Source organism: Elgaria multicarinata, chromosome 4, assembly GCF_023053635.1.
Source record: "Elgaria multicarinata webbii isolate HBS135686 ecotype San Diego chromosome 4, rElgMul1.1.pri, whole genome shotgun sequence".
NCBI lineage: Eukaryota > Metazoa > Chordata > Lepidosauria > Squamata > Anguidae > Elgaria > Elgaria multicarinata.
Genome location: NC_086174.1, coordinates 76,587,530 through 76,612,556, shown reverse-complemented (window position 1 = coordinate 76,612,556; position 25,027 = coordinate 76,587,530). Strand labels below are relative to the sequence as shown.

The 25,027-nt window shown below is 40.1% G+C and overlaps 1 protein-coding gene across 2 annotated transcripts in view; it reads left to right on the top strand.

Annotated features, from left to right (window-relative positions):
• AIG1 (androgen induced 1) overlaps positions 1 to 25,027 on the top strand; it is a 111,624-nt gene that overhangs the window by 55,410 nt on the left and 31,187 nt on the right. Inside the window, exon 4 of one of the 2 annotated variants that reach the window (XM_063124591.1) lies at positions 16,879 to 16,944. The exons of the other annotated variant lie outside the window; for it this stretch is intronic. Coding sequence (XP_062980661.1) covers positions 16,879 to 16,899 — 21 coding nt within the window. The 3' untranslated portion in view covers positions 16,900 to 16,944. Of the gene's footprint in view, positions 1 to 16,878; positions 16,945 to 25,027 lie in introns of those variants that run through there. 2 annotated transcript variants of the gene reach the window in all.

Below are 25,027 nucleotides of genomic sequence, written 5' to 3'. Positions count from 1 at the left end.
ATTAGCTTTTCATAAAAACCGAAAACGGAATTAGAAAGTAGAATATGAATATAAATAGCATGTCTCTTGAAGAAATAAGATAAGTTTCACTATTCTTTTGATCAGTCTAATCACCATTACTGTACATGTTTCTGTCAGTATCTGATTACCGTGCAAGGAACACTACAATCTATGTTGCTTCTCAGCATTCTGCTGTTGATGGGGGTGGGGATAAATTGGAATAATAAAGATCACAATTGCATTGATCTTCAAATATAGCAGTTTGCATCTATGCTGGAAAATTTCCCCTTTCAGATAAGCCATCAGTGTTTGCTAGTCATTTCCCTAATGCTATGGCTGTGGCTTAATTGGCAATGTTACAAACATTCACAGCTGTACAAATGATGTTACTGAGATCACAACAGTAGTCATGGATACCTGCATCTTTTCATTGCTGTATTAATGTGCAATTCATTTTTCTGGAAATTACATAATTATATAAGAAAGTACAATGCAGCTCCAATAGTAAGTCTTACAGGTCTGAGAGTTGTTCATATAGAATTGGTTTTTTATGCAATCCACGAGTTATGTCACTTGTATGCAGGGAAAGCAGTGTGTCCAGTGAGGGCAAAAGAGGACCTTGAAACTTTCAAATAGTTTTATCTGATCACTGTTACAAATACAAAAATAGATTGTTTTAATTTTTTGGCACTATAGCAACCTATGATTGACATGTTTGGTTCCCTGTGTCCTTGAATGTCCTTCTCTTTGGCTAGATTGTTGTTTCCCTATGTTTCCTTTGTATGCTCTCTTTTTGTTGCTCCTTCACTTTCAGACTGCTTTGAAAATGTGCCCTGGAACTCATAAAAAAATTGAAAGCTCATCTAGCTGTGCAATTTCAGTTCCTTGCACAAAATGGAAGGAAAAGTAACTGAGAACTCCTGTGATGGAAGGATATCAAGATCCATTCATAGGAGATAACAAAGATTGCGTTTTGGTTGGTTAGCTATGCCTACTTCATTCGTCTGCATAAGCAGGATGTCATGGGGCAAACAAGAATGTAAGAATATTTTCATTTGTTCCAAAAGGTGAACCATCTAGGATCAGAGAGATGAACAGTAACAAGTCAATGGGATTTCCTCATTCTCAAATGATCCCACATTACAGAATAGAACACAACTGATGTGCATCTAAGGAATTGGTTTCAGCATTTTCAGCAAGCACACACAAAACAGATACTTTCATTATTGCCCCATTATCTTAACCATATATTATTTAATAATGTCAGTAATCAGCATATTGCAATTATGTAGTAACTTCTGCCTCGAAGCAAAGCTTGAACCATATTTTCAACATCCTAAGAGTTCAATATGTCTAACAGCATTTAGTGTATAGCGTCCATTATTTATAATCTGCTGAATTCCTCTTTAGTTTGAAATTGGTACTTTCTAGAATACTGGTAAATTTTTATATCAGGTTTGACAAGTATTACATCTTTCTTTAATCCCTCTCAATTGCAGTTCCCTTCTCAGTTGATGCTATTTTTCTCATTTATATTTTTTAATAGTATAATCATGGGCTTAGTTGATTCATAAGGCCCTTCGGAAATATCTTGGGCTGAAATCCTATGCACACGTACCTGGGGGTAAGCCTCATTGAACACAATGGGACTTAGCTTTTGGTAAACATGCATAGGATTGTGCTGTCAATCACCCATTCTAATTCCGCACAAGTTTTCCTCTTTATTATCCCATTATCAGTGTTATTTTTCTATTGCTATGTTGGATATTATACACTCTGAATATGGGCATTGCTGCTCATGAAATAAACTTTATTTTAAAACATTGGCAATGAGAGGAGCACTTCTTCATGTAATTAATTGAGGCTGGTTAACACAACCATTATTTTTTACATATCAGCAATATGTAAAATTTGCTTTGTTAATATAATGTGTGAATAAAACCAGCAGAAATACTCATAATTAAGGCCTCTGGAAAATGTTTCTGCCTGTACAACAGGCCAGAAGCTGCTGCATGTTGAAAAAGTAGCAGGTTTTTTTAAAGATCCATGCAGCAGTTTTTTTTAAAAAAAGATCCATGGTGGGAGCAATCATATGGCCACTAGATATTATCTATAGAATTTTTTGGTTTCTCTAATGTCATTTCCCAGAAAACACTTGCCCCTCCACAACACCTTGTAGCTGGCACGGTTCTCTCTGCGCCATTGTATCTTATTTAACCCACCATGGGTTATTGTGACATCCAAACCCAGTTGGATTCTGCTATCAGAAGTGGAGGGGAGGCAAGTTTTGCCAATTCTCCTTGCAGCCCTCGTACTACGTTCCTGTTGATCTGGATGTGGTAGATCAGGTAAATCTTTCATATTTGCATCATCTGACCCCTGCTGCCCAATTAGGAAATTCTGTAATCAAATGCCTACAAGAGAATTTTGGAATTAAAAATGAGATCTCAATGGCTAATGCAATCCAGTTTAGCCTTCTGACTCATGAGTAGTAAAATGGTCTCATCTCTGAAGTTTGCCAGATGAGACACAGTAGAGATAGATCATTAACACCCCTGACTGATTAGAAAGGAATCCATATAAGGAGGTTCCAATGTGAAATTTATAGTTAAAACTTTCACTTAACAGGGTTAAAAAGTGTACCATAAAACAAATAGGTACATAATGAGGCGAGGTAGGCCATCAGATAAGGCAACAATAATCGTAAATATAATGAAATATGTAATAAGTAAAAAAGCTCACAGGAAGACATTAAGGAAGTATTTTTGTGTCAAAACTATACCATATGTCAAATAAAATATTTATATAAGTATGTTGCAGAGCACATTAATCTCAATAAGCTTAATAGTTCAGTAATCTTATTTAGACATATGAACATTTGAAAGACTATCTTTGGAATTCTTAGATAAGAAAGATAAATTGTAGTAAAAAATAGTTTCAACATATTTTATAGCATCCAAAAAGTATATAAAAGAGACTCAGATCACACAACAATGGGTGCTATTCTTTAGGATCAGCTTTCCCTAACATGTTGCCTATATAATCAACCTCGTAAGCTTGATATTCATGATCTTTGATGAATAGCAAATGTACTTGTCTCTGGTTAGAAGCCATGTTTAAAATGATGTTACATGTTTTGTATGTTTGAATGTATGCGTGTATAAGCTCTTGTACTTAGTACTGTTATGCTGTTACGTAGTAGTAAAAAGACAATTCTTGTCTGAGAGAGAGTTTCTTAAGAAATAGAATTCTGTATCACCTGTATCAAGAGTGAAATATTGAGCTTGCTCTAGATGGTTTCTGGTTTTAGGAGAAATCTGACTGTGTACACAGGAGACAGGTAATCAGCAGTTGCCAACATACTGCCAATATAGTTTGAGAGTATCTCTGAACCAGGGCGTATACCACATGGAGGATTCCCCAACTGTCTGGATTATTTATTTATTTATTTATTTATTGCAATTTTATACCACCTAATAGCCAAAGCTCTCTGGGCAATTTACAAAAATTAAAACCATGGAAACCATTCAAGATTAGGATTTGGGAGGCTGCAGGGGAAAAGCGGAATCGGCACAAATCACCTCCCCTCATCTTCCATTAACAAAGGTATCCACTGGATAAAAAACTTTTCAGCAAAGGTGAGGATATCTGTGTAGGGCCTTTCCAAATTTTTTTGATAAAATAAATGCTTAGCTTTTTGCTTGTCTGTTTGGAGCGTTTTGAAATATCTAGATTACATTAGGGTGAACATTTTGAAAAGGGTAGCTGTGATAGTCTGTTGCAGCAAAAACAACAAGGACTCTTTGTTGTTTTTATTAGGGTGGAAAGATCATCTAACACTTTTATCTGGTCTCTGGTTTGCCCCATTCTAACATGTAAGGCACATGGGTGAGTAAGGGGCCTTATTAGAGTTTTTAGTCCTTTCCTTTCGAATAAAAAATCTTGGTTTTCCGCTCTGATACCAGTTGTATGAAAATATAAAAGGACTTATGTTCCATAATAACTTACTTGTTTAATCCATCAGGAAGATGGAGCAGAACATTCTTAGTGCTGTATTAATGCTATTGATTCATGACAATCCTTTTTTTAAAAAAAGCAGGCTACATAATCTTCCAGCCTGTGACAATTCATTTCTTTTGTGATAATATATGTTGTAGTATAATTCAAAAGTATAAATTCATAATATATCATCACAAAATAATGTGTATTATACCAAACATATGAAATAATTATTTTTTATTTATTTCTTTATCGTATTTTTACCCTGCTCCTCAGCCAAAAGAGATTCCCAGAGTGGCTTAAAGTCAATCAGCAAAGAAGACAGTCCCTGCCCTCAGGCTTACAATGTAAGAAAGACATGACACACAAGGAAAAAGAGATGGGAAGGAAGAGAGAGAGAGAGAGAGAGAGAGAGGGGTAGACTGGCAACAGGGCTGGTAGGATGGCCCTGCTCCCCCCCTCATCTCCCAAAGACCCTGATGTTCCCTCTGCCTGCTCCTGTCTCCCTCACTCCTTACTTGTCACCACAGGGTCACAGGGTCAGTTACCTCTGGGGGGTGGGCTGGAGCAGGCTCTGATGTTCCCTCTGCTTGTTCCTGTCTCCCTCGCTCCTTCTTCCCCATAAGGTCACAATGTCTGTTAGCCCTGTGGGGAAGTGGGGGAGTCCAATTAAAATTTAGTTAGACATCATTATTATTATTATTATTATTATTATTATTATTATTATTATCTAAAGTAAACATATTTAATAATAGTATGTTGATTGAAAAAAACTACAGCGTGAGAGGTTTTTCTCAAGCAACAGTATGAGGAAAAAATGAATTATTTTCAGATTGTCTAACTTTGTTGGCCTTTTTAGGCTTTTTCCCATTGCGTTTGTGGTTGATTGTCCATTAAAGTCGTATTAGAATACTAAAATCCATGGGAGGATTGAGACACATTTCACTGAGTACTACTTTCTAGCCATTTCGTGTGTAGAACCAGTGAGGTGGCTTGGATATAGGATTTTTCTACGTTAGGCTTTTATTGTGCGCCCATCATTCCTCATGCACATTCACATTTGCTTTAAACGAGGTCATGATCCTTCCGTTTTGCTTCTTTTTTTAAGAGCACTTTCTTGGGCTTTCTTTAGAGTGGGGAAAATGGAGTATTATTTATGAAAATGAAACAAAATGTATTTCCCCATGTGTAACTGCATTATTCTGCTATACCATAGCACCACCTAGAGATTATGTAGCAGAAAAGCGGGAAAGGAAAAGCTCTGTGTAGAGCTCAGATCCCAAAACCAAAAATATATACAGTGGGTTGACAGTCTAGTGTAGAAGGGCTGACATGTGTTCCTGAGGTTCAATCACAAGTAGTCTGTAAAATAGAAGGGGGAGTGTTGCCAACCCCGTACCGCCTCCAGATAGTGTGCCTGGAGTCAACCACTAACAGATTTCAGTTCCCGAAGAACTGTTCAAGAAATGAAGCAGTTAAAAGGGGATCTAGATGTGAGCCTTGTGAGGCCCCCACAGTCTTAAGTACAGAGCAAGGCCATGAGAAATAAGCAGTAGAAAACAACATTGTTTAAATGCTCTTTAGCAAAATGAATGGTTGACTCTTATGGCTGATTCCAGTAGTTTACATTCTCTGGGAGGATTATGTGCTAAATTAATTCTGTTGTTCATCTGATATAAACAAAGGGCTGTGCTAAGGAGAGAGTACTCAAAAGTTGCTCAGGTATTTGAAGCAGTGGGTGTTGTTGCTTTTGAAATCTCTAATAAAAGTGTGTTGCAAATGAAAGCTGTTTGGCTATTGGTGGGGATAGAGGAATGTTGCTGAGTTTGACTAAGTTATCCTGTGAGACAAATTTCTTGCATTGCACTGCTGTTGTCTTCTCAGCACAGGCCCCATGCCAATTTGAAGGTTCTGTTCCAAGCGTTTCAGCAAGGCCCGCCTTTGTTTGCTGTTCACATTCAGACCAAAGCGTCACATGTCAATCAGTGATTGAGGCAATTCTTTACTTTAAACAGTGAGATAGTGTCAAAACCTGTGATGTGATGTAATGTGTAATAGAGTTATTCACTTTCCAGTCAGAGAAAGCGGCGTTTCCCAATGTCCGCCTTCACACTTCAAAATTAGACCTTCACAGTGCAAGATGAAATATGTGGCCACCTGTCCATGCTTCCCAGACATCATGTGCAGCTGCTGGCAGTCGGAAGAGTAGGGGGAGGAAGGGAATTTCCTCTGAGGTTGTTGCCACTGAGGAAGGGCGGGTCAGTGGTGTCATTCTTTCAGGCTCCCTTTTGATGCCTCTTCCATAATTCCAGTGTCTCACTGCTTTATCTTGCCTTATAAATTGTATCTCAACCTCTTTCTGTTTCTCCATATTTATGTATTAACCTACATTTAAAGAGTATCAATTATATGTAGCATAATTTATAGGCAAGCTATCAACGCCTGCTTGTCCCAAAGGCTACAGGTCGTATGCCTACTTACGTAGTATGCCTAAGTAACACCTGTTGCTGGAGAAGATGGGTGGGAGGGTGCTCTTGCCCTCATGTTCTGCTTGTGGGCTTCCCACAGGCAGCTGGTTAGCCATTGTGTGAACAATGTTGGATTAGAGATAGGCCTTTGGCCTGAGTCAGCATTTCTTTTTCTTACGTTCTTATGCTCAGTGGCCTGCTGTGGCATGCTTGTAAAGCACATTGTGAATAAAATAACGCAAATTCATTCCAGCTTGGATACCACACAAAGTGCAGCTCAGTCTTGGGTTGTTCACTTGCTCCTTTCTTAGTTCACTTGATTGATTGAATGAATTCCAGGTTTTGCCACCCAAGGATTTGGAGGGGATGTCTTGGGCTGACATTGACCTTTCTTGTAAAATAACTAATTGTTTGCTCTGTAATAATCCTTTTTTATTATTATTTTATGGGCGTTTCATGACTTGTTTTGTTTTTCGAGTGTTGCTCAATGCCTTTGAGCGCTATGCTATAGGAAAGAGTTGATCAGTACATAATGATGATGAAAGGCACTCCTGGTCACACGTTATCTTCACTTAGTATACCAGTGACGCCCTCTCCTGGAGAAGGAAGTTCTTGCCACAGACATCCATGCCTTGGTAATCTAGATTGCTGCAATGCACTTTATGTGAGGGTGACTTTGGAATGTATTTTGAAAGCAGCTGGTCCAGTATGCGACAGCCAGGTTGTTAATACAAGTGGGACTTTCCATTTCAAGCACATTACATGTACACTTAAAGAATTTCACTGGCTTTTGAGGACCCATTCAAAATTTTAGTGTTGACTTGAATACCCTAAACATTGTGCATACTAGGTTCACCTACTCCCATATGATTCTGCCAGTGTCCTGAGGTCACTATTTGAGGCTATGCTCTTGCTGTCAGGAATGAGGCAAGTAGCAATCAAGGATAGAACCTTTTCTGTAATGGCTCCTGGACTTTGGAAGCAACTTTCCAGAGAAGTCAGCCTAGGTCTCTGATTTCTTTTAGATGGTAAGTGAAAATTCTGTTTAGATGTATAAGGGAGGAGGGGGAATAAAGGAATGGAGCAGTTTCCTGCTTTGCGTTCAGTATTTTTAATTGATTGCTATGTTTCTGATTATACTTTATTATTCTTTGGAAGGCGAACTAACTACTTATCCAGTGCACAACCGTTTGTTCATATGGGATCTGATCCATTAGGAAAACTGTAATGGAAGCTCCATGCTGGATCAAGGAGGTTGTATGTATGTGTTCCTTATCAGAATAAATAATACTCTGTAAATACTACTCTAGTTTATTTGTATTTCTCCTTTACCAAAATTTGTAATCATTCAGATGACAGAATTCATAGCATATATTCATACAGGCCTACCACTTTACTGTGGTAACTGGCCACTTTTTTGAAATAGCCACCAGATGTTGTCAATTCTTTGCAACGTGCAGGTTTCTGTTTTGATGGATGTGTGCAATTTCATGCATCCATACTTCTGAAGTATGGCCATTGTAGATTAGAGAAGTACTAATCTTCTCTGTTTTTCTCAGTTCATCACACCATTCTGCATACCAGATGCAATGTACATGCAGCCCATTAATAATCCTTCACTCAAAAATATGCTGAATGTCTGGACAATTAGTGAAGAACCTTTTCCCCCCTGATTGTAAGAAAAACATCTATTTCAATTAAAAAGTTATGTAGGATGGGGTGGGGGTGGAATTCCACTCATCTGAAAAAAAGGTTCACTCATCTTTTCCTGAATTGCTTGAGTGGCTGGTATTTCTGCTGGCCTCTGAAGTATTTTACCAATCACAATCTGGAACAAAGTTCTGAAGCAGTTCCAAGTCTTCCTGCTGAATTTGGATGCATTGCTCGGTCTTGCTCTCTAGCTCATCCTTAACAACTGACAAAATATTTACTCTGCTCAGTACAGAAAAGGGTAACTTTTTCCAAAATATTATACAAGGTTGGAGTCAGAAAACAGACAATGAAGACTTCTTTTTTTTAAGAAAGAGTTTGGATTTATACATCAAGCATCCAATTTTGCTGAATCGTTTTCCAGAAAGCCATGAGAAAAGAACATTGCAAAGCAGCATGTGCTGCGTAATAATTCCATAAAAATTTCAGGGAGAGAAAAAAGAGATGAGGTGAAATAGAGATGCCAGATCTCAGTTCATATAAGCAGCGGAGTCTATAAACTGTAGATGTATACTATGAATATGTAGTTAATTGCACATGCAACTAAAAAGGAGAGGAAGATCACCACCAGGGGCATTGTGATGCCTGGGCCCATAGGCCCAGGGTGTGGATCTATTTCCCAGGGGTGCACATCTACCAAGCCCTCCGTGTCCATCGGTACCAGTGGAAGTATTTTCCTCTTCAGCTTAATTGCCATGGGGGACGGAGAGCAATTTGCAAGGTGAACTGCAGTTGGGGAGGGAAGGGTGAATGCTGTCGCCTTCCCAAATGCTGTAACATCTCTCCAAAAGAAAGAAAGAAATCTTCCCTTTCATGACATTTAAGCTTAGAAAAAGAACTTTTTCCATTGGCTTGGGATGTCTTGTGTCAGAGTGCAAATTAATTGAAGAATTTATTTTATTTGAGATAATTTCGATGAGAAATTGATGGTATGACTTTACCTCCTTTGCCCAGACCTTAAGAACATCCACAGGGGCCCTTCTCCATGAGCCCCTACCAAAGGAAGTGAGGCAGGTGGCTACTAGAAGGAGGGCTTTCTCTGCTGTGGCACCCCGGTTGTGGAATGAGCTCCCCAGAGAGGTTCGCTTGGCACCTACATTGTTTTCTTTCCGTCACCAGCTGAAGACCTTTTTATTTTCTCTGTATTTTAAAACCTAATTTAATTTAAATTTAAACTTTGCTGTTTTAATCTCATATTTTAACCTATATTAATTTTTTCTGTGTGGTTTTATTCGGGTTGTGCTTTTTATATTGTATTTTGTATTTGTATTTTAAGTTTTTATGCTCTTCATGGTTTTAATTTTTATGAACCGCCCAGAGAGCTTCGGCTATTGGGCGGTATAAACATGTAATAAATAAATAAATAAATAAATAAATAAAGCATAGTAATTATTTATAAATGTGCACATATAGATAATAATTACTGTATGCATATTTTATGCAAATTTGTGTCCATGTGAGCCTGGGCCCCAAATCTCTTAAGTGCCTAGCAAACTTCCTGTTCACCACTTTGTTTAAAATCCTGTACTGTGCATGATTTAATAGACATTTTGTACTAAGTAACTTAAGGGTGTGCACAAAAGAAAGAGAGCTTTTATAAATATTTTTTTGGAAGAAAGGCGAAACATTAATTAATTGAATTAAAAGTTGAAAACTATACTCCCTCCCCACCTGCAGTCCCCCTTCAAACTGCATAATGTATGTAGCCTATTAGCTCAGAAACTGAGCTATTAGTGAAGAAGTCCCTGGATTTTGAATCTCAGGCTGTTTCTACACCAGCCCGAAAATCCGGACTGGTCATGGCCGAGTCCCTGTGCATCCAAATGACGCACAGGGACTCCCAGGGACAAGGGGGGGATGAGCACGGGTTTTCCCAGGGATAAGTACTCCCTGGGAAAAACCGATTCTTCCTGTGGTCTCAGGATCGTCCCAAGACCACAGAAGGTGTGTGGCCACCTGTCCTGGCTTCTTCCCACCTCTTCACAAGTAAACACAAGGAGATAGGAAACAGGCATGGGGCGCAGAGCTCTTCAGGCGTTCCGTGCCCATCAGGGCTGGTGGGGGAGTGGGAGCGGGTTTTGTTTTGTTTTTTAACTTACTTTTTCAGTGGGGCGCACATGCGCTCATCTTCTGTAAAAAAAGAAAAGGGGGGGAAAGAAAATGGTGCGTGCGACATCCCTCCTTCCGCCCGGAGTGTCGCGCTCACATGTGAATAAAAGGGAGGATCTCGCAATCACAATATCACGAGATCCTCCCCCCTCCCTTCTGGAATGCTGGGAAGTTTAGAAAGGTCCTCAGTTCTGTCATAAATGTATTTGATCACCACAGGCAGTCATTCTCCTTTAGCCTCAGCCCCAGCCTCAGCAGTATCGGAGGGTAATAATACTGACTTATCTTACAGGGTTGATGTAAACATTACAACCAGGTAGTGAATGTGAAGAATATGAGATCAAAAGTCCATCTAGTCCAGAATCTTCCTTTCCAGTGGCCGTTCAGACATGAAGGCAATAGTCCTCTCTTACTGTTTCTCCTCAGCAGATGGTATGCAGTGCCTCTTATCATGGAAGTTCCACATAGCCTTTGTAACTAACAGCCCTTGATCTATCTTCCATGGATGTTTCTAATCCCCTGCTAAAGGTGTCTAATGGACATGAGCACATCTTGTAGCAGTGAACTCCATAAATTAATTCTGTATTGGATGAATAAGTACTTTCTTTGATCGAATTTCATTGGATAACTCCAAGCTCTATTTCTACGGAAAACTCTCTATCCACTTTTTCCACACCATGTAAAATTTTATAAGCATCTTTCCTTTCCTACACTAACAATCTATATTTAAAAGTCCCAAACATTTTAATTTTTTTTAAAGTGAAAGTGTTCCAACTCTCTGCTCATTTTGATTGCCACTTTCTGCACCTTTTCCTGATCTACAATATATTATTTGAGATTGGGTAACCAGAAGTGGGTACAGTATACGGCCACACAATAGATTGTATAAGGGCATTACCGTACTGGAAGTTTCTATTTTCAGTCCCTTTTCCAATGATCGCTAGTGTAGTGTGTTTTTTACAGTTGCTGCTCTTCGTTGTTTTCATTGACCTATCCACTCTGAACCCAAGTTCTCTTTCTTTGTTAGTCATCACTAGTTCAGACTCCATCATTGCATACGTGAAGTTAAGATTTTTTACCCAAATCACTTTACATTGAACTTATTTACATTGACCTTAATTAACCCATTTTTTGCTCATTTACCCAGTCTAGAAAGATCCTTTTGGAGCTCTTTGTGGTCTGCTCCGGTTTTCACTATGCTAAATCATTTGATTATGAAAATGTTTAATATCACTGATCCCTATAGAATTTCTTGGGCCAGGGCCGGGGTGGTGGTGTTCTTACTTTACTATGAGAACTATTCATTTATGCCTCCTCTCCCATTCTAGTTGTTTAACCAGTTACTCACAAGAGAACCCATCCTCTTATCCTATTATTGCTATGTTTATTCAAGAGCTTTCAGTGAAGTACTTTGTCAAATGCTTTTTAGAAGTCCCAAGTATATAATGATTTGGTGAAAGCATTTTAAACACTCAAGAGCACTGTTCAAATGCTAAGTATTGTTATAGGCAAAAGAAAAAGAAAAAAGCCCTACAAGTTTTTCTACTAATTCTTGTAAGAACATAAGAAGAGCCATGCTGGATCAGACCAAAGGTCCATCTAGTCTAGCACTTTGTTCACACAGTGGCCAACCAGCTGTTGACCAGGGATCAACAAAGCAGGATACGGTGCAACAGCAAGCTCTCATCCATGTTCCCCACCAACTGGTGCACACAGGCTTACTGCCTCAGATACTGGAGGTGGCACATAACTATCAGGGCTAGTAGACATTGATAGCCTTCTCCTCCAAGAATTTATCTCCAGCCCTTAATCATTTTAGTTGCCTTTTTCTGCACTTTTCCCAGCGCTATAATATCTTTGTTTAAGGTGTGGTGACTAGAACTGTCTACTGGATCACCCCTGTTGTTTATTGACACTCTCAAGGAATTCTGGAAGATTAGTGAGACAGGACTTGCCTTTGTGGAAGCCATGTTGATTCTTCTTCAGCAGGATATGCTCTTCTATATGCTTACCAATTTTGTCTTTAATAATGCTTTCAACCAATTTACCTGGAAAAGATGTCATGCTAACTGGCCTGTAATTTCCCAGATCCCATTTTTAAAATTGGTTTTACATTGGGCATCTTCCAGTCCTCTGGTACAGACGCTGAGCTTGGGGACATGCTGCATATTTTATTTAGAAGATCCACAGTTTCATATTTGAGTTCTTTAAGAACTATTGGATGGATACCATCCAGGCCTGGTGATTCATTTGCTTTCAGTTTGTCAGTAAGGTTGAAAATTTCATCTTTTGTCACCACTATTTGCCTCAGTTCCTGAGACTCACATCCTGAAAACATCAATTCAGGCACATGCATCTGTCCTGTATCTTCTAGAGTGAACATCAATGCAAAGAATTCATTCATCTTCTCTGCAATCTCCCTGTCCTCCTTTAATACTCCCCTAACTCCATTGTCATCCAATGCTTCCCTAGCTGGTTTCCTGCTTCTGATATATTTAAAGAATTCTTTATTGTTGGCCTTAATATTATTAGCGATGAGCTCTTCAAAAAGCTTTTTTGCACCTCTTATTGTTTGCTTGCATCACCTTTGTGCAAGCTTGTGCTCCCTTTTCTGAAGGAAGCCCTCTTTTCTACAATAGTTTCCTTGATGCTGCTTGTTAACCATGCTGGTGACTTCTTGGACTTGGTGCTACCTTTTCTAACCTGTGGAATACATTTTAGTTGAGTTTCTATTATTGTGCTTTTGAGTAAGCTCCATGCATTTTGCAGGGATTTAACCCTCTTTCAGTATTTATGATGTTTGTCTTAGTATAATACGTTTTGCTTAGGACTTCCTTTTAAACAACACTTCTGCATCTTTTTTTAGTGCAAAAATAGCAAAAGGTTATATCTAGAAATAATAAGACCATATCTCATTATAATCTAGTATAACTGGCACAAAAATTCTTCACTGATGGCTATATATAGATTTTAGTAGTTTTTTATCCAAGTCGCATAAAAATACAGAAATAACAAGTAGTTACTAAAGTCCTGTGAGTCACAGCCAAATTATGTTGTTATTGGTCGTCTTTTTTAGGTAATGGTTTTCTGGCAAATATAGTCACAATTATCATTGCATTTCTGTGTGTTGATGTCATGTAATATTGTTTTTCCTCTTGCTTCATTAAAAAAAACAAGTATCTTCCTCGTTGTTGTGCTAAAAAACTAAATAAACATCAGATGAAGCCTATACAGAGATTTAGGAGGCTTTAAAAAAATAAAATGCTAATTAGAGTGATGTAATTTTGTGGGTTTGAATTATAGTACATTGGCTGCAAAGCAATGCAGTGTGTCTTTAGCATCTTATTTCAGCCTGTAAGAAAAGCAATTTCTTTGATGCTTGCTTACTAAGGATCCAAATCACAGCTTTTTATAAAGGCAAGACTGAATGATCATACACAAATATCATTATGTATGGACATTTAACACCGATTCCAGAAAATACAAGATACCAGGTGGATAACCTTATACCATTTTACTACTGCACTGGATTCTGAACTTTTCCCCTCTCTGATGTGGCAGGTAGAGAGTATGAGGTACAGTTTGCCTTACTAGGGAAGCAGGTACACCACCAACACAGCTCAAAATTACGTACAAACAGCAGAATCTGTAGTTTTGCCTTATGACAACTCTGATCTGCCATTTTGATTCTGTGGATTTTAGGGTTACCAGGGAGATGGGAGAAAATGTGGGAGACTAGAAGCAAGGATAAAGTGAGCAGTTCAGGGAGAGGGAGAAGATGTGAGGTCTTGGGGAAAGGGGAAATGTAAGAGCATGCAACATTTTTACGTCATTTCCCCTATCTCTTGTTCACACAAAAATTCTGATTCTTTTATCCCCACAATAATTTTTATCCTGTTGTTTTGAAAATACCAATGTGCTATTTTTAGGCAGAATCCAGACTGGGGGGGATTTGAATACCCCAAGATAATATTTTACATCAGATAAGGTATGCAGGAGAGGTAATTTAGGAGGACATGCTTTATCTTTGTACTGTTCATACCTGCTTTAATTTACTGGCGTATATAGTGCATTTCTTTTTCTGCCCCAGCTGAATAAGGTTGGTTTGCATGTTGCAGCAGCCTAGTAGCTGCCTGGCAGGACCTTCACACAGCTGCCCAAATGTTCGTAAGTCAGGAATTCCCAAACTGTTTGCCAGGTACACCAGAGTGCTTTGGGAGAAATGCTTGTGTGTGTCACAGGGGATTGGTTGATTGATTGCTCCTGTGAGCCCAAGGTACGGACCAACAAAGGAGACCGCCCACTGTTTCTCCATGATTCATTCTGCTGTCATTGCCTCCTGGAGATAAAAGAAGATAATTCTACCACCTTCTCTACTTTAGGTAAAGATTGGAACATTCAGTTCTCCTAATAAAAAGATGCAGTCAACTGACCTGCTCTTGAAGGAAGCTCTGCATCATGACTGAGGGACTGCCTTTCAATCAGGAGGCACGCCTAGAACAGGGACTTGAATAGTATCACTGTGTGAGGGTTCCTCTGAAAGCTGCTGATCCTTACTCTTACACAATTTAAAACCAAAGTTGTGGAACCCGTGGTATGATTTTAGAGATTCCATGACCCTGCTTATTGTGTCCAGAATTTTAAAAGTTCAAGGATGGCCCTGGCCCAGCCGGGGTATTTTCCCTACCATTGGGAGTAACCAATGAGAGGGAAATTTAAAAAAAACACAAAATCTGTCAGGAGAATAAAAGAGCCTGCAGAGCTTTTGAAATGGTGGATCATCTGCCATATAATAACTCCAGTCCCATTTAGGATTACTGTGTTCAGCTGCCATCCAATACCCACTTACCTTGGAGTAAACCAAATTGAACTAAGTGGGATTTACTCATGAGTAGACATAGGATTGTCATAACTGTTATTCATTGATTTTGGGCATATACCCTCATATGAAATGGATTCTAACCTGCAATAGTCATCTAGAGAATATGGATTCAGTTTGGTAGCTGTTTTGGATTCATTAAAATAGACTATAGGGACGTAATCATGTGTCTGTCATATTGCGCAATCTTTACCATGAGAGCATACTCAAGACCACTTACACTAAATTTACTAAAAAATATGTCTTCATCATAATTTCTGCATATAATCAGAGCGGTAAAAAGCATATATGTTAGTTTGAATGTTAGCTCGAAAGCCTAGGATCTAATCTAATTTTAGGTTTGTGGAACAATTTCAGTCTCTTTCCTGCACTCTGGCTAGCCAATAAAAATATCAGTGTGAAATCACCTTAGGTGTTTTCTAAATTAATATAGCATTAAGCTTTCCCAATTGTAAACCACTTATGTTCCAGTATTCAGTACAGCAAACTGTTTGTAGTTATGCACCTTTTGATAGCTGAAGAATGTTTTCCCCACTGAGTACATTTATTTTATTTTATTTTATTTTATGTATGAATAAAATAGGAAGTCATCTCTTTATAGTTTATTGGAATATTATTTTTTCAGCAGGCTACAGTCTTCAGTAATCTTTATGCTTTTCTCTTCGTTACCAATATTCATACAAGACCAAATTCTGCAATAAAATGAAGATTAAGATGAACTGGAAAATGAGATAATCTGAAATATAGGGCATATTTTCACACAGGCTGTCTATTCAAGATTACTTATTATGGAATTGTTTTTGACTGATAGGTAAGAACGACAATGGATCTTTTTCCTCCTGCCTTTTTTGCCTTCTGGGTGCATGTTCCCTAACTAGGGAGAGCGGAAAATTTGTTTGGTTTTCACTTAAAAGTGAATTCTCCTAATTCACACTTCTCAAACCAATCTGTGAACCAAAATACAGTTCTATTTTGATCTTGGCATTTTTCTGAATTTTGCCGTGCTGCTTCGCAGTAAAAGACAATGCATACAAAAATGTGTATACTAGAGGAAAATCCATACAGAATGGATATATTTGTGAAAAGGTACAAAAATGCATTACATTAGGGGACATTGCTTGCAGAAAAATGTGCATAGTAGGCAAAATAGTGTAAAAAATGTTTGTATTAGGAAAAAATTGTAAAAAAAATTGGTATGAACTTCTGTGTAGTTTTTTTTTTTTTAATTACAAACTCATGTGGAAATCAGTCCAAAAGAACTTAAGTTGGGAAAAATGAGAAATGGAAAGAAACCAATACTGACAGATCCCTACCCATGTATGTATTGACATCAATAAAAAGTAGCCTTAAAAGAGAGTGGTGCAATGTTTAATGAAATTAGTTATGTACATTTACTTCTAAACCCCTTTTTTGACAGCTACACACACACACACACACACAAATCCCCAAAGCCTTGTGAAACAGGAAACTTGTGAAACACAAATTGGTTTGTTTAAGAGGGAGCTACTTTTCCCCATTCTCTTCCCTATGCCTCATACAACTAGGGAACTTCTCAGTATAAAAGCTTGTCCTGAACTGGTTCCAAAATCCTATTCTCCTGATTCTCCTTCACCTCCCCGCTCCACTTCTGCTACCTACTCAGAAATGAAAGTTAGAATCCAGGTTTTTATAACAAATTGAATTTTTTTTTTGCTATGTTCTGATACCTTGCAGAGTGAGTGCTGTTATAAATAATGAATCACAAATCTGCAACTTAATACCACTGAGAAGACCACAGTGCGACCAAATGTTCCACTTACTGTACATACAGAGCAAAGCAATTCTATATTTGGATTTTTATAAATACTCACTCAAATATAAAATCAAATAGTCTTTCTCCTGCCTGCTGTTATCAACAGTATAACCTGAGTGTCTCCTTGCTGTGTTTGATTTTCAAGGAAAAGTTGCTTCAAGGATCATTGGTAATTTCCATTGCTATTGTCCTCTCTTCTAGAGGACTATCTTTAGAGAACTGCCATTATCATGAGATGCAAGTTTTCATTCATTTCATTTCATGTAGAGACAATGGAATGTATAGTAATCATGTTTCATATAAGGGCATTTCCATTGTTCCAATAAACATTATTATCCCCATATTGCTGATGAGGGGCTGAGGCAGTTTGCATTGGTCCAGCTAGTGAGTTAGTGATTGAACTGAGATTTGAATCAGATGTTAAGGCTCACTTAAAAAAATAAAAATCAGTATGCCCACTGAAATACAAACCCATTTCACAGTATGCCCTACCATGGATGTAACTAGTAGCAATTTAGCTGCTGGGAAAAACAACCGTGGGATATAAAATCAAAGAAAACTAAAAGGGAAACTGTTATAAACACTGGAATAGTCTGATTAGGGACCTATCTCTTTTCTTGGTCATTTGACAGCTTATGAGTTCTTAAGCAGTCCTAGATTTATCCTACAGTGTGGTTGACTATTCAAAGCTGTTTTTAGATATATGTTCCCTTCGTGCATTTATATAAATGGTTTTTAAACTTTGTATACTGTATTTTAATGTTTTTAAACTTTGTAAATTGCCCAGAGAGCCTTGGCTATGGAAGAAGAAGAAGAAGAAGGAGGAGGAGGAGGAGGAGGAGGAGGAGGAGGAGGAAAAATAATCAATGAAAATGTTATGGGTGAAATCCAAATAAATTGTTCCACTGTGTCAGTGGAAGTGAAAAGTGTTATAAAATCAGGATTATCTGTTATTTTATCTTCATGCTGGTGAGAGAGACCTCCCCTCAAGTCTGCTGTACTTTATGCAGTATACATAATCCTTACATTTGTTATGTGCATATCTGTAAAAGAAAGCCCAGCACATAGGCTATCTGACTTATATTACTAACTTGCCAGTGATTTATGCACCTATCTACCATCTTGCCCTTCTTGAGTCAGTCAAACGGGTTTGTAGGACATATCTCAAGCTAAGCCAAATTGGCAGCCATAAATTTCCATCTCTGCTGTTTCTAGCAGCAGTAGGCATCCGGTTGTTCTGGCATCCTTGAGCCATCTGCTCCAGGTTGTATCTTTTCCACATACCTCTTTTAGCACACAATGTATCGGTGGGGGTGGGGGAATGGAAGAGATTGATTAGTGCAAGTAAAACATGAATTGCATTATGGGTATCAGCCGTTGGCCTGATACTTTTATATCAATATAAGAAAAGGTGGTAAGCTCTAGTTATGATTACATACTGTTTTCATTATAATATTTCCAAAGACTAGATCTACTACACTACTGCTTTATAGTGGTATTGAAGTGCACTGATACTGTTGGGGCACAATCCACATTCTCTATACCACTTTCATAGCGTTACTTCCTGCTTTTTATTCCACATTCGTAACGTGTAGATCTGGCCTAAGTCGGTTATTGCTTCTTAACATTCTTCTGTAAGGGTAGAATCATAGAATATCAGAGTTGTAAGGGGCCTACAAGGCCATCGAGTCCAACCCCCTGCTCAATGCAGGAATCCACCCTAAAGCATCCCTAAAGTAGTGTTCATCTTCATTAAATGTGAGATCCTATGCATGTTTAGAAAGAAAAATGTCTTAAGCGTGAATAGACATGGCAGGCTGGGAATGCTGGGAGTTGTAGGACTTGTTCTGTCTAAACAGGCATAGCATTGCGCCCTACGTGTATTTTCCTGATTTATTTCTTAAACATAAATGTGCATTATTCTTCTGATCTGTTTTTGGTAAATTAGGGGGAAAGTGTCCAGATCATTTTATAAGCTCTTGATTTACCACGGAGGTCAAAAGACAATCTCAAAATGGAGCATTGTTTGTTGTGGAAGCTGGCCCGTTGTAGAAACTATTTGTTTTGTTTATAGCAAGTGTAGAGGAGTGAAAGGCAAACACTCCTTTTATTTTTATTTTACTTTATTTTATTTCTCTAGCAAATGCTAAGATTTTGAGTGGATTATTTGCAAATAGGAAACATCCAATGCAAACTGAGTCAGGACTAAAGAAAAGGTTTATCCACTTTGTGGCTGCTAAACTTACTCAGGGCACAATTGTATGCATGTTTACACAGAAAAAATATATCTACAACTCCCAGCATTCGCCAGACAATCATGCCAACATGACTATCTGGAGCATGCTGGGAATTGTAGGACATTTTTCTGTCTAAATATGCATACAATTTCATCCTTAATTAAGGGACATTCCCATGCCACTGTGTCAAGTGTGATAAATCAAATTATAAAGTTATTTTAGATCTGGGTTGGCAACCCAGGACTTAAAGTAGCTGCTTGAACCCTGATTTTCGGGTCTGCCTTGCAAACATAAAGGTGTAGTAGGCTTCCTGGAGGAGAAGGCTATCAACGGCTACTAGTCCTGATGGCTATGTGCTACCTCCAGTATCAAAGGCAGTAAGTCTATATACACCAATTGCTGAGGAACATGGATGGGAGGGTGCTGTTGTACCATGTCCTGCTTGTGGGTTCCTGGTCGGCAGCTGGTTGGCCACTATGTGAACAGAGTGCTGCATTAGATGGATGCTTGGTCCAATCCAGCATGGTTCTTCTTAGGAACTTAGGTTCTATCTGCTAGTCTGGCCCTTGTTAATTGTTCCTCTGTACCAGGAGTGGACAACTTGCAGTCCTCTAATTGTCTTGGCCTACAGCTTCCATCAATATAGCCAGCTTCTAGCTAGTATAGCCAATGATGAAGAAAACATCTGAAGGGCCACAGATTGCCCACCCCTGACCTATATCAATGATCAAAGCAGTAAAAACTACATGTGCAGACCACCTGGAAAGGTCTAGAATAAAGGAAAACAAAAATGTAAAAATGTAGTGAATTGAAGACCATGGATGAGATCCAACATTGCATGAGCAGACTTCCAACCCTTTGGAGTTGATTGGAGTGGTTGTCGCAGTGGGTTGCAGAGGGAGGGGAAATTGGCCTCCAGTCCATTTCACTGATGGAAGCCATTCCGTTGGTGGGAGGAGCTAATTGGATATACCCTTTTGTCTGGAATAAGAAATGTTGTGTAGTTAGAAAATTGCCATTATGTATCTCATGTGTTCACATTTATTGTGCTCTTGTGTTTACTTTGTGATATGAGTTGAGTTCCCACCGCAAGCATAATGGCTGCAGTCTTGAACTTCCTTTCCATCCCTGGCCCCTCTGCCAGCTATAGCAGATAGAGATTTGACAATGTATGGCATTCTTTCATTTCCCATAGTTGGTAATGGGAAGCTCTACTGGACTGCAGCCACTGTCTGCTAAACATGCCACTGCTCTGCTACCACATAGGCATCCATCCATGAAAACCTCTGTGAATCATTGCCACATTCCTTTGTACCTTGATGGCTTGTGCATCTGAAGAGGTTCTTTGCTATGTTTCCTATTTTGTGTCCTTTAAAAGATCATGGACAAGTAAGGTTGACCTGCCCAAATGCTTCCCTAGTCCCAGGAGCCTATTTGGGCATCTCATCCGGGAATGCCTGTGAGGGAGTAGCCAGCCGTGGTGGCATTCAGCCATTCCCGGACATTTAAGAGGAGCAACTGCTTGGCCCAGCAACCTGTACGTTGTAAGGGCCTGAAAGATGAGGTCATGTGGGAAACTGGTGTAGCTGAGCTCAAAGGAATGTGAGATCAAGCAGCAGCCAAACCAGGATTATTGCTATGTGCAGTCATCTGCACCTGTGAGTCTGTGGAGGTGGAGATTTGTGAGGCCATTGAACAGACTCAGCAGTTCAAACATAAAACTTTACAGGAATTCTCTTTTATTTTCTTTCTTCCCCGTCACCTCTGCCAGCCAGCAGTCATCTTGCCCATGTGTATTTAATCTTCGGGAAAACCTGAAAAACTTGGTCAAAGAAGTAATTTGAGGTTCGCAACTGATGACCAACCACTGATGAATGCTGCGCATAATACAGGCTCTGATGGCTTAGGGAGGCGAGCAGAAGATTTATTGTCACTTCGCTTTGCTTTCTGCTATGTCTCCCTTGCTGATTACCACAGGCTGGTGACCCCATTCCTCTATGGTCTCTGCCATGTTCAGTGCCATGGAATGCCACATGCATTAACAAAACTGCTGTCCTCAATCTGCCACTGTTTTATGCGAAGACCACATTTCCATAGAATCAACCTTAAGTAGCTGTTTCTGGCCTGAAGCTTTAGGAAGAGGAAATCCAATGTTTATTAAAAGAATGATTAAATTGACCATTTAGAATCATAGTGTTGGAAACACAAACAGGGTCTCTAATCCTAAATCAGAGGCAACAGTTTCTTAGTCTCTATATCCTGTGGCAGCTGGTCAGAAAAGAAATAGGAGGCACTTAACTCAGAAAGACGCTGCATTTGGAGACTGAGAAGTAGATTTTTTTAGTCAGTAATGGTCCAATCCTATGCTTGTTTAGGGTTAACTTGCTAAAATGCTTCCCTAGTCCCAGGAGCCTATTTGGGCATCTCATCCGGGAATGCCTGTGAGGGAGTAGCCAGCCTTAGTGGCATCGAGCCATTCCCTGGCTGATTACCACAGACTGATGATCTCATTCCTCTGTGGTCTGGGGAATGCTAGGAACTGTAGGGTTTTTTCTGTCTAAACATGCATAGGATTGTGTCCTAACTCAGACTCCAACAGCATGCCTCTTCTTCCTCTGATGGTGAACCCAAAGTACATATAATAAAAATAGTACTAATAATATAGAACCATTATAGACCTGCATTCCCCAGTGGATAGAATGCCAGGTTTAGATTTGAGGAAACCCAGCCCTCACATATCTGCTTGGCTATCATGCTCCTTAGGCAGCGTGGAGAAGTCATTGCCTTCCAGGGCGAAACACACTGACTTGTAATTGGACCAAATGGAATCGGTAGAGTTTATGTCTATGTAAAGCTGCTAACAATGGGGGTTTTACCGAGAGACAAAGGAAAGTATAACCGGTGCTTTCATGAGTGTTAAGTTTTCTAGTGAAGGAAAGGGGGTCAGAGAGCTTAAATGTAGGACTAGATGACTGAGTGACACAGAGCAAGCGCAGAGACTTGTGAAGAGGGTTAATAGAGTGAGTAGAAATAAAATTATTCTAGTAGCAGCATTCCAAATTTATTGAAGAAGGGCAATGTCACAGGGAGGGTTAGCAAGGAAGAAGCCACAGTAGTCTTGCCAAAAGTGACCTGAATATGGACAAGTGGTTTAATAGTAAGCACAGAGAGCAGTCTTCAGTTTTGTCCTGATCTGCCCACATTACGTCATACATTCGCTCATGTCAATGCCACTTTGCAGCCCTTTCTTGCTGTTCTTATTTAGCAATGGTGGCTGTTGCCAGTGCAACAGCTTTGAGGCTGATGTATCAGTATCATTTCGTAGGTTGGTTTGCCATAGGTTCTTGAATTCTACAAGCCCTTCTGTTAAGCAGACTGGGTGTTTTGCTAGTGACAGTATTGTCCTAGTAAAACATATACCTGTGGCCATGTAACAGCAATGTTGAATCTCTTTCAGACCAAGGGCAAATTTTATTTCGGAGAAGGTTATGGGGAACCGGACTCCAGAGGTGGGTGGGGCTAAAGTAAAAGGGGCAAGCTCAAAATACCAGCTTATTTACAGCTTTGTACTGCCAGTAACATAAGAGCCAAACTACATGTTATGCTAATTTTACTCAATGGGTAAGTAGACTACAGCGTACCAAGAGGATTAAACTTTCCCTGCATTTCCCCACCCTCAGCCCAAATTCCCCCCTTCCTGGCTTAATCCGAAGAAGGCAAAAATGCAAACTACAGTCCCAAAGACCCTCAAACTAGCAAAAATCTCTTAGCAAAAATAAGAACTAAACAAAAAGGAAAAAGGAAAGAAAGAGGTGAACAAAAATCCTCTCCTAGGGTTCAGTTGTTTTTTGATTCACTGATGTTCCTGCCTTCAGATTGGCCTCCCCCCCCCCCTTCTTTCTAGTTGTCAACTAGAAATTTGGTTCTTGATTGGTGAATGACACATTGGGTTGGAAGAAACCTGACCATAGTTTTCGGCAGCTGGTGTTACCCTAGGCTTTATCAAGGTACACAAAAACATTCCGGACTCATGGAGCTACAAGCTGCAGGGAGTAACAAACACTGAAACTTCATCTTGTTTGTTCCACAACTTGACCACAGCATAGACTCCAAGCAGCAAAATATTTGCTCTCAAGGAAAGATGGGACTGCTTGTGAACCAAAATTTTACTCCCATTACATTCCATGGTTTCCTTATAAGCTCTTTGTTCCCTACACCTGAACCCAAAAAGGGACCTGAGCAACACTGGGGTACCCCAGAGGACTGGAATTGGCTGCTGGGCCTAAGGCTCTTCACCACTCCCATATAGCTTAGCAAATTTATGCAAGTTACAACAGAATGATGGGTGTTAGCCAGGAGGAGCTGGTGTATGCTTGCGGGCTTAATCCATGCACTTTGGAATTAAAAATTATTCATAACAAAATAATTTCAGCACTCTGCCTTGATGGACAGAAAATGTACCTGCCAAGTTAAGTTTAAGGTGACTTCAGCAGGGAGGAATAGAATTTTTCTGAGCTTTTGTAAAACCACAACCTAAGTGTATAACATGTTTCTGAGTGACAACTTGCCTAGAACATCTGCTGTTAATCTACTGTGTCCCAGCCGTCCTGGGAACTCATTTGCAGGGTGGGCTAAAATTGATATAATAAATATACTAGTTGCTTTTAAAGTCAGATTGTTTAAAATAGTATACACGTGTGTGTGTGTGTGTGTGTGTGTGTGTGTGTGTGTGTGTGTGTGTGTGATAGGTTCTCAAGAGCCTGTATATACGGTGTTATATGCGAGAGAGCATTCTAGTTAAAAGGAAAGATACGACACTAGTTCAGTTTAGATGATGTATATTTATCAGACCTACAAAGGCAACAATTGTGGGACATATTGGGCCTTCCTAGACGAGGCCTTAGCGCGCCTTCTGTCCCGGCTTCCCTGCTGTGCGTCCAGATGACTCACAGGGGAATCCGGAGACAGGCCGCGCTGAGGCCTCCTCCAACGCGCCATAAGCGAATTCGCTTATGGTGTGCCTTTTCCCCAGCTCCGGCCTCAGGCCAGAGCTGGGGAACATCTAGGGACTTCCGCAGCTTTTCGCGGCTCCTCGCTTACTCGCGAGGAGCCTCGAAAAGCCGCGGACCTGGCACAGCGCTCATAGGAGCGCTGTGCCCATCGGCGGGGGGGCGAAGGCTGGGAGGGTGGGTGGCAGGGTGGGTGGCACGGGGGGAGGGCAGGTGCGATCGTGCTGCGCGCCGCCCGGGCAATGCCTTGCATGGGGTGGCATTGCCCAGGCAATGCCGCCCCATGCCAGGCATTGCCCGGGCTCGGGCGGCGTGCAGCGCGATCGCACCCGCCCTCCCCCCGTGCCACCCACCCTGCCACCCACCCTCCCAGCCTTCGCCCCCCCCCCCGGTAAAAAAAAAATTAAAAACCACTTACCTTGTCTCCCGTCTTCGGGCCGCACCCGGCCCCTACGCGTCCGCCGTGTGGTAGCCTGGGGGAGGCGCGCTAACATTAGCGCGCCTCGGCCCCGCCTCCCTTCCGGCATAAGCCGGCAGGTCTAGCAAGGCCCAATGTCACCACAGTTTCTTCTGCAACTGGCTGAAAGTACTGAAATGGCATCTATATTAGCATTAAAGAAGCCCATCTCTTCAAGAGAAGGAAATGCATCCATTCTCTAGATTTTGTGACCTTACACCAGATTAAACTTTCAGGTTGTCTATACGTTCTTTGCCCTGAGGTGGCTGCAAATCCACGCTGCATCCGTTATATGACACAGCTGCCGATTCAGAGCCACTGCGAGGCAAAGAGCTGAAGATCTGCAGCTGAAAAGTCAGAGACCTAC